General features: G+C 36.2%; 1 protein-coding gene across 1 annotated transcript; it reads left to right on the top strand.

Moving 5' to 3' along the window:
- Nucleotides 1-2,115: 2,115 nt before the first annotated feature.
- Nucleotides 2,116-12,256, top strand: LOC118644291 (trichohyalin-like). Its single transcript, XM_036282486.1, has 3 exons — nucleotides 2,116-2,731; nucleotides 2,882-3,585; nucleotides 12,107-12,256. Exons 1-3 carry the CDS (start codon nucleotides 2,116-2,118, stop codon nucleotides 12,254-12,256), a joined length of 1,470 nt encoding a protein of 489 aa, XP_036138379.1.
- The last annotated feature ends 2,074 nt before the right edge of the window (nucleotides 12,257-14,330 follow it).

Here is a 14,330-nt window from a genome sequence, read left to right as displayed (position 1 = left end):
CTCGTCTTTAAGTGTCGTTTTGTTTGTCCTATGTATGCCAAATTACAATCCTGACAATGAATTTTATAAACAAGCTCGGTTGTCGAGGTATCGTTAATTCTATTCTTCCCCTTTTTTATTAGAATTTCTAACTTTTTGGTGTAGCGGACATCCACAGCTTTATATAGTATGCAACTCACATCCTCGCTAAACCGCTTTACATAAGGTAGTATAATTATCCTCTTATTGTCTGGTTTAATAGCAATCCAATTGTTGTCACTTTTATCTATATTTTTCTGTTTTCTTAAAAAATCTAGTCGTCTTTTGATATTGTTGCGAGCGTAGTCTCGCGCACGTTGTGAGCGCGAGCTTTAGTCTGCGCTCCGGAAAAATCCATAGAATTGATCGGTCAGCTGTGTTCAGCGTTGACAGCGTCGCCAAGAAGTTAAAAACAACCCACATAGAAATTGGCCACATAGAAAGTGAATGTTTAATGGACGTCCATTAAACCTCCATAGATCCATAGGACGTCTATGTCTATGGTAGAAGTCAGATGGACGTCCATTAAAGGTCTAGTAAACTTCCATAGCTCCATTGAAGGTTTACCTCTATGGCGGAAGTTAGATAGACATCTCTTAGGGATCCATTAAACATCCATAGCTCCATTGGATGTTTTCTTTCATGGTAGAAGTTAGATAGACGTCTATTAGGGATCCACTAAACTTCCATAGCTCTATGGAACATTTACTTCCATGATGGAAGTTAGACAGACGTCCATTAAAGATCCATTAAACTTTCATAGATCTATGGAACATTTACTTCCATGATGGAAGTTAGATAGACGTCCATTAGGGATCCATTAAACTTCCATAGCTCTATGGAACATTTACTTCCATGGTGGAAGTTACCCAGATAACACGCTTGTCAAAATGAAAACTTTAAGAGAATTTTTTAAAGAAAACATTTAGATATCTTGGAAACGATGTCAAAATGATAACATTTATCAAAGACGTCTACTAAGAGAAATTTTTGAAATATCTTATTGAAGAGTTTCATTTAAGTTTCTTGAAAATGTTATCCTTATGACATCAGCTAAATGATATCAGCTTAATGTCTCATGAAAGATATCACAATGCTGTCCGATTTTTGAGCCGTCCATGCGCGTCGTAGTTGACTCAGAAATCAGACAACACTATAACATTCTGAATGAAAGATCCATTTGATATTAAAAAAAATTATCATAAGGATAATGTTTTCAAAAATAACGGTTTGTCTACAATTACTGCGCACAAAAAATGCACAAAATCTAAATTCATCATTAACAAAAACAAGATAATGTACTATTCAATTTTTTTTACAAGGGAACGGACAGAACTGTCCCTCACCGATTTTAATGAGCTTTGGATATGTTGTAGAACATAAAAAAATATTAGACCCATATTTTTTTTATCTGCGTATCTCGACGTTTAGGGGTTGAAACCACCCCTCGAAAATAACGCATTTTTTGTTTTTTGCGAATATCTTTGAAAATATAAGGTTTATAAAAAAATGTTCTATACGAAAGTTTTATGGCATTTTATACTCTTTACAATAGTATATTTATATTTTTTAGAGATTGGGAAAATGGCGCGGGTGAGTGAGGAAGTGTGAAAATGTGCTCCGGAAGAAAGAGAGAAAAAGTGAGAAGGGAGGAAGAAGGAGGACGAGGGACGTAGTGATTTGAATGGAGGAGAGGAAGAGGTGATCGAGACATTGAAGGGAAGACGGAAGATCTAAGAAGAAAGAAGTATAGCAAGATGAAAGAATCGGAGTGAAACAAAGGAGAGAAGTGAAAAATGGAGTGACAGGGAGGGTACAATGAAGAAGAGGAGATGAAGAGCGCGCTGGAGCACGAGGGAAATGCGTAGGGAAAGAAGACAGAGGGAGTTAGTGGCAGGAGTGGAGACGACGCGAGCGCACGAGAAGTAGATGAAGGTGATTGGAGGCCGAGAGAGGGCACAAGAGAGAAGCGGATGCGGATATATCGATATATCGATAAAGGCTAGGAGAGCTGTGATTGGTGGAAGAGGAGAGCTGTGATCGAGACGAGTATCGACAGAGAAATCGAGAGAGACCGCAAGGCTGGTAGAGGCAGTAATGGTGGCGAAAAAGGGAATTCATGCCGGGAGCGGATACAAAGAAAGAGGTGTGAGAACGGTAAAAGAAAAAGAGATGGACATGAGTAGGGAGATGAGAGAGGAGTTGGCAGGGATAAAAGAGGAGCTAAGAGGAATCAAGGAAGGGGTAGCAGAGCTTGTCAGGGTATGCAGGAATTGGCGCAAAGAAGAGGAGACGGTCAAGAAAAGAGAGGAACAGAGAAGGGGAGAATGGAGGGAAGAAGAAGTGGTCAGCAGAAAAAAGGGAGATAAAGACAGAGAAAGAGATGGAGAAGAGGACTGGTGGGACGTGGTGATAAGGGATGAAGAAAGAGAGAAAGAGGCTGTCAATGGGAAAGAAAGTGAGGAGGAACAGTGGTCAAAGAAGATAGTGTCAAGGGAGAATTGTAAGGAGAGAGAGAAGAAAAGGACGGAGAGGCAGGATAAGAGAGAGGAGAAAAGAAAGGAAAGCAGAGAGTTGGGGGAAATCAGCAGTTCCGAAGGAGAGGAGCCGGCAGGTGAGGAGAGAGGAGAGAGAAGGAAGAGGGCCAAGGAGGAAGAGGTGCAATCCGGCAGCAAGAAAGCAGAAAAGGTTATAGTTAGAACGGGGAAAACAAGTAAACAGGAGCATGTGGAGAGGGAGACAAAAAGAGAAGACCGTGGAGTGCAAGAGAGAGAGAGGAGGAGAGCGCAAGAGAGAGAGAGGAGGAGAGAGGAGAGCGGTGAATCAAGGAAGAGCAGAGACAAGGATAGAGGGGAGTCAGTAGATAGAGATCCAGGGAAGAAAACGAGGCAGACAAAGGGAGAGATAAAGCAGACTAGCGAAGAGAGAAGGGAGGAAGGTGATACAGACACCAGGACGGAATTAGAGAAGATAGAGAGGAGGGGCGAGGGAGAGACAAGAAGAGAAGAGGGCGGAGAGATAAGAAAGGGAAGCAGTGTACGAAGAGAAGAAACAGACAGCGGATGGAGAAGACAGGAACCGAAGAGAGCAAGAAAAGAAGAACAGACAGGAGGAAGGAAAATAGGAGAAGAGGAAGCAGAGCGAGAAGACAGAACAAGTAGATGGATCAAGGAAAGAGAGGAGTACAGCAGGAAGAAGAGGGAGAGCAGAATAGTTTGGAGAGGAGTGGAGGGGGAGAGTGGGGAATTTAGAAGGGATTGTTTAAGGGTGATCATAAAATCGGAGTTAGGAAGGGAAGTTGAAATAAGAGGGATAGAAGAGAGGAAGGGGGATAAGGGAGGATGGGTAATCATAATGGAATTGGGAGAGGTAGAAGATAGGGAGGAGATATTAGCAAGGAGAGGGGAAATTTGGAACGTAGGAGTAGATGAGGATTTATCGATAGAAGAGAGAAAAATGAGGTGGAGAATCTTGGAAGCAGCAAGAAGGGAAAGGGCAAAAGGAAAAAGGGTAGGATATAGTAGTAGAGAGTTGTGGGTGGAAGAAAGGAAGTGGGAATGGGACGAGGTAAAAAAGGATTGGAAAGAATGAGAGATATAGATGGGTGAGGTCTAGAGAGGTGGATGGGAGGGGTTGGGGCCGATGGGGGTCGGAGTGGAAGGGGTGGGGGAGAAGGGGGACGGAGAAGTGGGAGAGGGGGGAGGGAAGGGAGGGGGGTTGGAGTGGAGGCGGGGTGGAATGACAGGCAGAAGGAAAATAATGAATTAATTGATTTTATTAAGAGGAGAAGCAGGAGAGAAGGAGAGGCGGCGAAAATGCACGAGGAAAGGAGACAAAGAGGAGGAGAGAGAGGAGGAAGACAGGAGAGAAGAGAGAGGAGGAGAGGTCCCTTGACGAGAAGAAGGAAAGTGGAAATCAAGGAGGAGATTTGGAAAAAATGAGAGCGGAGTTGAAGAGAGATGAATGGAGGGAGGACGATGAGGAGGAGGGGGCAAAGAGGGAGAAAGGGGGAACAGGGTTGGGAAGGGGGGGATAGGGGCGTGCGAGGGGAGGGGGGGTGTTAGAATGTAAGGGTCGCAAATGGCCAGGCGGTTCTTCTTCTTCAGCGCGATGCGGCTTTGCGGCGAATGGAGAATCGACTCTCTGAACCACAGCTAAGTCCCTCCAATAATTTTCTTCCGTGCGGCGCTCCCGCGGGCAACAAGCTCGGTTATAAATTAAAGCCCGATATCTATAACGGAACGGTTTCTTTAAATGAATTTTTTGCTCAAGTCGACTTAATCGCTCGCGCGAATTCTTGGAGCAATTCGATGAAAACTATCGCTTTGGCCTCTTGTCTGAGGCGGAAGGCTCGCGCCGTTTTGGAATCTGTCCAGGATCTTGACAAATTGGATTATTCCGAATTGGTTTCGAAGTTAGAATTACGTTTTGGGGAGGGGCGCGATTCACAAAATTTTTATTCTTTGTTTTCGAATCGAAAACAGAATTATGGGGAGGATTTCGCTTGTTTCGGGGCGGAACTAGAGAGGCTCGCACGGCAAGCATATCCTGAATGTCCCTTTTCGGTACGAGATAAAATTGCTTGTGCGCAATTTGTGTCCTCTCTTGTGGACAGTTACGTGAAAAGAATCCTCCAAAGAGGGAGTGACTTCTCTTAAGTCTGCCGTTAAAAGGGCGAAGGCGATTAAAGTTATACAGGTTAATTTTGTGGGCAAAAGAAATTTTGGAAAAAGGGATGAGAACGAGAAAGGAGAAAATTTTTAAAATGATGGGAATGATGGAAACACAGTTTAGTTGATCTCGGCGGGAAGGAGATCAACTTATATTTTTAATTCTTCGAAAAAAATATCGTTCTAAAATTTTGCTGAAAATAGAGTTAAGAATGCCTTTGATTCTTTTTATTTTAAAGAAAAAAATTAGGAAAAAAGTAATAACTTGATGATCGGAGTCCGGCAAAAAGTGAGATTTAATTTTATTGTTAGGAAAAAAAGTTGTTGCTTGTTTTGTTTTAGTTTCAGGGAACTTGGCAATTTGTTTCGAAACGCAAGCTAGAGAAGGCTAAGTGGGCAATCGTATCCTGTTCGTTGGGCAGGAAGGAAAAAAAATTAAAAGAATTTATTGAAGACTGTCTCGCTCATGGTTTTCGACCGTGGTTTTCCGTGAGACTTAGGGCAAATGTCGAGACAGGGACAAGGTTGCCTTTAGGGGTGCAAAGGAGTCCACAGGAAATTATCTGCCTCTTGTTCAAAGAACAAGAAAAAAGGGCGCAAGACTCAAAAAGGAGAGTGCAGCGCTGAGAGAAAGAGGAGGAAGAAGACGGGCGTTGGGAAACTTCACCGCAAGAAGCCGAGGTACTGTCCATCGCTCAGGGAGCTAGCCACTTCCGTGAAGAGGGTGGAGTACGGCTGGCGGGAAAGAGGAACCCAAGAAGACGCTCGGTAACCCGCAGCAGCAGCTCGGGGTAGAGCAGGAGGCGTTGAGGTGCCATGCTTAGGGAGTCTTCTTGGAAAAGTCCTCTGAAGAAGGAAAGTACCGAAGAGAAGAGGAAAGTCAGAAGGAAGATTCTTCGCCGCTCGGTAACCCGCAGCAGCAGCTTGGGGTAGAGCAGGAGGCGCGGAGAAGCCAGGACCGACGAGTTTTCCTGAAGGAAGCTTGGCCGTTAGTTATCGGGACGGCAACTTTTGAAGGAGGGGAATAGTGTTGCGAGCGTAGTCTCGCGCACGTTCTGAGCGTGAGCTTTAGTCTGCGCTCCGGAAAAATCAATAAAATTGATCGCCTCGGTCAGCTGTGTTCAGCGTTGACAGCATCACCAAGAAGTTAAAAATAAACAAAATGGGTTGTTGTTCTTGAGACGTCGTCTCGTGCGGACGTGCTCTAATATTTGTACACGTGTTCGGGTTTCTAATAAAGTTCCTTGTTCGCTAAAAGCGTGTACTTATTTCACTGCGCCCGCGTGTGGAAGTGAGAGTGTCGCGGAAGCGTTCAAGCGCAACAATATGTTTGTTGATAAAAACTACTGGATAAGTTATCCAGTCAGTAACAGTTTTTTTACAATTTCAATATTCTGTACAATTTCAATATTCAACGACACTTAAAGACGAGAATTAGAGAACATAGAAATAATATAAAAAGTCCGACAGCGCAACAGCCCAAGCAGCAGAGTGACGTCAGAAGACGACATAATGACGTCAATTTTAAGTTATTTATGGACTATGACATTGGTGACTAATAATGAACGTTTATAAGACGTCCTTTCTTAGACCAACTAAAGACGCCATTTTAAAGGTGACTTTAAGACATCTTTAATACATCTTTAAAACGACGTCTTTAATTGGTATACGGGATGACGTCATATAAACGTTTATTTTTAGTCACCGAAGTCATAGATGACTAAAATTTGATGTGTTTCAATGTCATTAGTTGTTAGCGCTATATATCAACATTAGCCTAGTTCTACTTTTAATGAGGATGAAGATAGACTGATGCTAATAGCGCTATAATAGCGTCTCTCCAAATTCACCTAAAATCTGCTAATGACTCCTGCACACTGGACGCGGAAACGCCCAAAGAACACATTATAGTCAAAATGACATCACATGATGTCATAATTACGTCACGACAGAAAAAGTCAAAATGATGATTTTTGGTAACAAAATTTGACGGTTTATTGACGTCAAAAAAATGTCATGCTAGTAATATTTAGTATTAAAGTAATGTGCAGGGTTTTTCTTTGCTATAGTTAAAACAATTTTTGAAATACGTTTATAGAGTAAAAACATATGTGAAACAAATTAATTAAAATTTTTATATCTTATAATTATAATAGATATAATTGAACAAACAATATATATATATATATATATATATATACCAGGTCTGTAACTTTAAAATGCGGGTTTTTTTCCAAGAAATGGAGCACAAAGCCTATAGATGCTGGTGTCATAACCAATATGTCATTTTGTAGCTATGATAGTTAGCTTCGCGAAACGCGAAAGTTTTCAAACATTTAATAAATTCATATATTTGTAAATCTACACGGAGAAAATTTTATAGTAAAATTATGTATGATTTATTATTTATGATAGTAACCACGAACTGTAAGAAGAAATTTCTGAGAATTATATCATATAAGTAGTGTAAATATTATCGTAATTTGATGAAGAACATAATAAAAATTTTCATAATTCTTCCTTAGCACGCGTTTACTACTTACCATAGTAATTTTTACCACAAAGTTTTTTCCGTGTATTATAAGTCTATCACAAGGATTAATTTTATTAAAAATATAAATATCCTCGTTATTTAATTTTTAATTAAGAATATAAAGTTGAAACAAACATTTTATTTGGTTGTTATTTCCATTTTAATCGATAAAATTTTCTAATGTTGTTTAAAGAAGGATAAATTTATTTTTGAGCACATGATAATAGCTTCTTTTAAAATTTATGACAGTTTACGACATTTAAGACTATCACCAAAAAAAATTTTTTATTAAAAATAATCATTATTTATTAAAAAAAATAAATTTAGTAATTGCTTCTTTAAGCATTAGAACTGATATTTTTTTGTACACATGTTTGTACACGTACACATTGTGCGTAGCCATTGCCGCTTGTTGTAACAACTCCCCCCGCGCGCCTAGCAATCTCAAGGTTCAAGCGCTAGGGAGGGGCGACCGCCGCGGTCGGGCGCTCGGCGTGCTTGCATTTGCCGGTAGGCCGGGCTAATACAGAAAATTTTACAAGTCTATAACTCGTTAACTATTGCGGAAATGGAAAAACGATGAGGATTTTATGTTCAGCTTAATGCGCTCTACCTGCTTATAAAAATTGCATAAATCTTTACCAAACACCCTGTATATATATACACAGGGTGTCTGGTATTTTTTTATGAGATTTTTATGAGCAGGTAGAGCGCATGAAACTGAACAGAAAGATCCTTATCGTTTTTCCATTTTCGCAATAGTTAACAAGTTAGTGACTTGTAAAATTTTCTGTATTAGCCCGGCCTACCGGCAAATGCAAGCGCGCTGAGCGCCCGGCCGCGGCGGCCGCCCCTCCCTAGCGCTTGAACCTTGAGATTGCTAGGCGCGCGGGGGGAGTTGTTACAACAAGCAACAATGACTACGCATAAGCAACGCGTAATGCTAAATTCTCCCTTTGAATTATGATAGTTCCTTACTTTTTTAATGAAAATAAAATTTTCTAACGACAAAAAGTACGTGTGTACGTGTACATAGATGTGTACAAAAAATATCAGTTCTAATGCTTAAAGAAGTGATTACTAAATTTATTTTTTTAATAAATAACGATTATTTTTAATAAAAAATATTTTTTTGATGATAGTCGTAAACGCCGTAAACTGTCATTATAAATTTTAAAAGAAGTTGTTATCATATGCTCGAAACAAAATTTATGCTTCTTCAAAAAACATTAGAAAATTTTATCGATTAAAATAGAAATGACAAGCAAATAAAATTTGTTTCAACTTTATATTCTAATTAAAAATTAAATAACTAAGATATTTATATTTTTAATAAAATTAATCCTTGTGATAGATTTATAATACACGGAAAAAACTTTATGGTAAAAATTACTATGGTAAATAATAAACGCGGGCCAAGGAGGAATTATGAAAACTTTTATTATGTTTTTCATCAAATTACGACAATATTTACACTACTTATATGATATAATTTTCTGAAATTTCTTCTTACAGTTTGTGGTTACTATCATAAATAATAAAATCATACATAAATTTACTATAAAATTTTCTCCGTATAAATTTACGAATATATGAATTTATTAAATGTTTGAAAACTTATAAACAATATTTATTTAATTTAAGAAAATTTTAGTTTGTAATGTGTGTGTGTGTGTGTGTGTGTGCGTGTGTGTGTGTGCGTGTGCGTGTGTGTGTGTGTGTGCGTGTGTGGGGGGGGATACATCATACACGAGCTAAAGAATAATCACTTTGTGACAGGAAAATGATTATTCCTTAATTCAAGAATTGGTTTGTAATTTGTGTGTAATTTGTGTGTGTATGTGTGTGTACATACGCGAAAATGTTAAACATTATTTGTTTTATGTAAAGTGTGGTGTTTATTATCAACAGAATACTCTTTTCAGTCATTAAAGATAAAATAATTATTTATAAAAATACAATTAAAAGTGAATAATTGATTTTTTTTAAACTAGAATCATATTTTTTTACGTGTACGTGTATAGGTAATCAGCGTAAATAGTAATAGTGATATAAAATCGCGGAACTAAGGCATAATCATTTTCCTGTCAGGAAGTGATTATTCTTTAGCTCGCGTATGTATGTACAAGGATTAATTTTATTAAAAATATAAATATCCTAGTTATTCAATTTTTAATTAAGAATATAAAGTTGAAACAAACATTTTATTTGGTTGTCATTTCCATTTTAATCGATAAAATTTTCTAATGTTTTTTGAAGAAGCATAAATTTTGTTTCGAGCATATGATAACAGCTTCTTTTAAAATTTATAATGACCGTTTACGACGTTTAAGACTATCATCACAAAAATATTTTTTATTAAAAATAATTGTTATTTATTAAAAAAATAAATTTAGTAATCACTTCTTTGAGCATTAAAACTGATATTTTTTGTACACATGTATGTACACGTACACACATACTTTTTGTCGTTAGAACATTTTATTTTCATTAAAAAACGTAAGGAACTATCATAACTCAAAGGGAGAATTTAGCGTTACGCGTCGCTTGTGCGTAGCCATTGTCGCTTGTTGTAACAACTCCCCCCGTGCGCCTAGCAATCTCAAGGTTCAAGCGCTGGGGAGGGGCGGCCGCGCGGCCGGGCGCTCAGCACGCTTGCATTTGCCGGTAGGCCGGGCTAATACAGAAAATTTTACAAGTCACTAACTTCTTAACTATTGCGAAAATGGAAAAACGGTAAGGACTTTTCTGTTCAGTTTCATGCGCTCTACCTGCTCATAAACATCCCATAAAAAAATACCAGACACCCTGTATATATACAGGGTGTCCCAACGCACGTGGACCATTACTCGTAAAAAGGTAAAAGGGATCGAGATGAACATAAAAGTCCAATATTGTCTTGAGTTAGGTCTGCAAATAATCGAGATTTTAACGTATGAAATTCTCAAACAATCTAATTAATTTCTATCGTAATTGTGAACAGTAAATAATAAAAGCTTATCAAACATTTATAATAGATTTTTTTCTGTGTTATGGCTCAAACGGATCGAGCTCTTTTCTCGGCGCGTTCTTATTCGCATAATTTGAAAAATTAATACCTTGATTATTGTTGGACCTAACCCGAGACTTAACCCAAGACCTAACCCAAGACAATATTGGACTTTTATGTTCATCTCGATCCCTTTTACCTTTTTACGAGTAGGTCCACGTGCGTTGGGACTGTATATGTATATATGTATATATCAGGGTATTATAAAAGCATCGAATTTGCTTAGCACCATGCGATAGAGAATGAAAATCTAAGAAGAAATGTCTAATACTATTTTTCGATGCGGTCAATAGTTTCGTCTTAATTCATCATTGTAATAAGTCAATAAGCTTGGAGGTACAAGAGAAAGTCAGTGACGGAGAATGCGTGAAGTTGACTCCTGGTTATTAAAAATTAAAAAATGCTAATAATTATCAATAAAATTCTTTGGAAGGCTACCAAAATTTTCAATAGAACTATCGGTTACCGAGAAATATTTCCATTTTCACGGGACTTAGAAAATTTTCGAATTTGTATCTTTAACTAAAGAAATGTTTTATTCCGCAGCTTACAGCTTCGAGAGCTAATAATCATCGATAGAATTCTTCAGGCGGCTACCAAAACTGCTGATTACCGAAAAAAATTTTACCGCTATAGGTCTTACAAAGATTTGTCTATCAGACAAAGGGTATTTACGATAATGGCTATCCGAGTAATTTTCTCTAGGACCGAAATATATGATAAGCACAGCTATCTACTACCATCATGATTCGTGACAACTCAATGCTGTCTGGTATAGCCAAATCAACATCACGAGCAAGTTACGAGTTGCGAGTTTCGTGAGTTTGTAGCAGGTAATCTATAAAGTACAATATAAATATTATAAATAATTTAATTGATTATTACAATTAAAAATACTCTGTTTTTAATGTATGGTAAGATTATTGACTTCATTAAAATAGTAATTATGTAACACAATAATGTATTTTTAAAGTATTGTCTAAAGTAATATTAAATAGATTATTTTATTTACAAATATTTTATTTATTTATTTGTCTATCAAGTTTCTATTATAACGATATTATTTCAAAACCTAATATAAAATTTTAATTAGACATTGATTCTTAATAAATGTTATTAATGTTATAAATGTTATTTTATTTAAACGTATTTCGGATTTGGATTCAGCGGGTCGAAATACATAAGGATTGACTAGTCTAGTCCGCCGGACCAACCACTTTTTTTTTTGTGTGTGCCTGTGTTATTATTAGTCTCACATTAGTAAAATATTTATGCATAATATTTATACACAAAGATATATTTATACACAAAAATGATTTTTTAAATAAAATAATGATAACACCATGCAACTTATCATTAACAGTTGTTACAAGAAAGAAAAATATTTATACTTAAATTTTTATTTTACTTGTAATCTAAAAAATATTATTAATAATGATTTATTTAGTAATTTTACATCATTTATCTTATTTGTTTCAAAGTGTTAACACCATCTGTTTAATAATTTATACTTAAATTTTTATTTTACTTGTAATCTAAAAAATATTATTAATAATGATTTATTTAGTAATTTTACATCATTTATCTTATTTGTTTCAAAGTGTTAACACCATCTGTTTAATAAAAGATGACTTTTCTAATATATATGTTAGTTATTAATAATAAATAATAACATTTATTGAAAATCATTGTTTAATTAAAATATTATATTAGGTTTTGAAATAATACCGTTATGATAGAAACTTGATAGACAGAAAAAATATTTGTAAATAAAATAATCTCTTTAATATTACTTTTTAGACAACTTTAAAAATACATAATTGTGTTACATCCCAGACAGCACACGGATATCCATACGACATCCGTAAGACATCCTTAACGGATATTGAGGATATCCACAGGACATCCGTTTTACGTCCTTTGGACATTTTATGGACGTCCATGGGATATTGGTTTATGAAACTGGTGGACATGCTATATCCGTAAAATATGTCCGATGGACGTTCTATGGATGTCCTATGGACGTTCTATGGACGTTCTATAGACGTGATAAAAAGCGGCATTCAAAATTAAATTTTACATTAAATAAAAGGGTAAAAACAAAATAAAATATATAAATATAAATATTTATTTAAGAAATTATATTATTCTTTCGATAGATTATACATTAAACAATTTTAATTAAATAAGTATCATACGTATAATATTAATTAAACAATCAGCTTAAAGTATTTTGTAATTATTACAACATATATATATAGTGTGTATCCATTGTTTAACGACTACCGTGGAACAAATATTCTTTATATTGCAGACAATGACTGCACCATGCAAGTAATCTCATCTAGGCAACAAATGATTGTGACTCGTCAACTATGACAGAAATTATATTTTATGTTTATACACACACATACACATATATACATAGACTACAGAGTAGACTGTATAAAATCTTATTGTGTGCCATTGGCTTTGCCTCTACCTGGTTGATCATTTCGCCAATATATTCCATCACAAACTCACCTTTAACGAAAATGATGGTGCTCGGCCGACGCTCGCTTGCTCGTAGGCTCTGATTGTTCCCGTTGCTGCAATCTCTAATCTCGTTGCTGTTCTTTATCGAGACCTTCGTCATAATTCGCGTACACTTCGCCGTCGTCTATTACCATCTGTAATTATACGTCTAGAATTCGTCGCTGCTACCGTGTACACGTAACCGTTCTGTTTACGTACGTAGGTCAGAGCAAGCGAGCGTCATCATCATTCTCGTTAAAGGAGAATTTGTGGTGGAATATATTAGCGAATTGATCAATCAGACAGAGGCAAAGCTAACGGCACACAATAAGATTCTTTGCTACTCTCGTAACTTATAATTTCTGAAAATTTTTAGGATTCTTATCTGACTGTGTAAAACATGCCGATAACCAACAAAAATCTAACCACTACTACGGCCATATTGGTTTTAAACGGCCATATTGCTTTTTAGTTCACTTGTGCATGCAGATGGTGTTGGCGGAGCGAGTACAAATAAGGATAGCATATGGACATACAAAGTGATCCATTTTAAGATATCCCTTCAATGTCCACAAATGTATATCCTATGGATAACCTTATAAGGTCCATGGACATCAGGACAAGAAATGGACATAAAACTGATATCCATAGGATATCCTGTGCTGTCTGGGATATAATTACTATTTTAATAAAGTTAATAATCTTATCATACATTAAAAACAGAGTACTTTTAATTGTAATAATCAATCAAATTATTTATAATATTTATATCGTACTTTATAGATTACCTGCTACAAACTCACGAAACTCGCAACTCGTAACTTGCTCGTGATGTTGATTTGGCTATACCAGACAGCATTGAGTTGTCACGAATCATGATGGTAGTAAATGGCTGTGCTTATCATATATTTCAATCCTAGAGAAAATTACTCGGATAGCCATTATCGTAAACACCCAAAGTAAAAAAAAATTCAATGGTAATTAAATTTATTTATTATAAAACGATAAAACATTATAACAAGAAGAATTCTATCGAAGAAGAATTCTATCGATAAATATTAGCACTCAAAGCTGTAAGCTGCGGAATAAAAAATTTCTTCAGTTGAAGATACAAATTCGAAAATTTTCTAAGTCCCGTGAAAATGGAAATATTTCTCGGTAACCGATAGTTCTATTGAAAATTTTGGTAGCCTTCCAAAGAATTTTATTGATAATTATTAGCATTTTTTAATTTTTAATAACCAGGAGTCAACTTCACGCATTTTCCGTCACTGACTTTCTCTTGTACCTCCGCGCTTATTGACTTATTACAATGATGAATTAAGGCAAAACTATTTACCATATCGAAAAATAGTATTAGACATTTCTTCTTAGTTTTTCATTTTCTGTCGCATGGTCCTAAGCAAATCCGATGCTTTTGTAACACCCATATATATAATTAATATTAAGGTTTTCATAATTTTAGTGTACTGTTTAATTTAGTGTATTGCTAAAAATAGTTCTATTACAAAATTAATTATTACATATGCATAATATACCATAAGTA

This window comes from Monomorium pharaonis, chromosome 2, assembly GCF_013373865.1.
Source record: "Monomorium pharaonis isolate MP-MQ-018 chromosome 2, ASM1337386v2, whole genome shotgun sequence".
Classification (NCBI taxonomy): Eukaryota; Metazoa; Arthropoda; class Insecta; order Hymenoptera; family Formicidae; genus Monomorium; species Monomorium pharaonis.
Note: the sequence above shows the minus strand (reverse complement) of the source record. Positions and strands in the feature narration are given on the sequence as shown.

Bases quoted from the DNA above. Each gene is read 5' to 3' on its own strand.
- LOC118644291 (XM_036282486.1), top strand. From the start codon at position 2,116: ATGGTGGCGAAAAAGGGAATTCATGCCGGGAGCGGATACAAAGAAAGA. The intron at 2,732-2,881 runs GTAAACAGGAGC...GGGAGTCAGTAG, and splicing joins AGTTAGAACGGGGAAAACAA to ATAGAGATCCAGGGAAGAAA. The intron at 3,586-12,106 runs GTAAAAAAGGAT...GTTACATCCCAG, and splicing joins GGAAGTGGGAATGGGACGAG to ACAGCACACGGATATCCATA.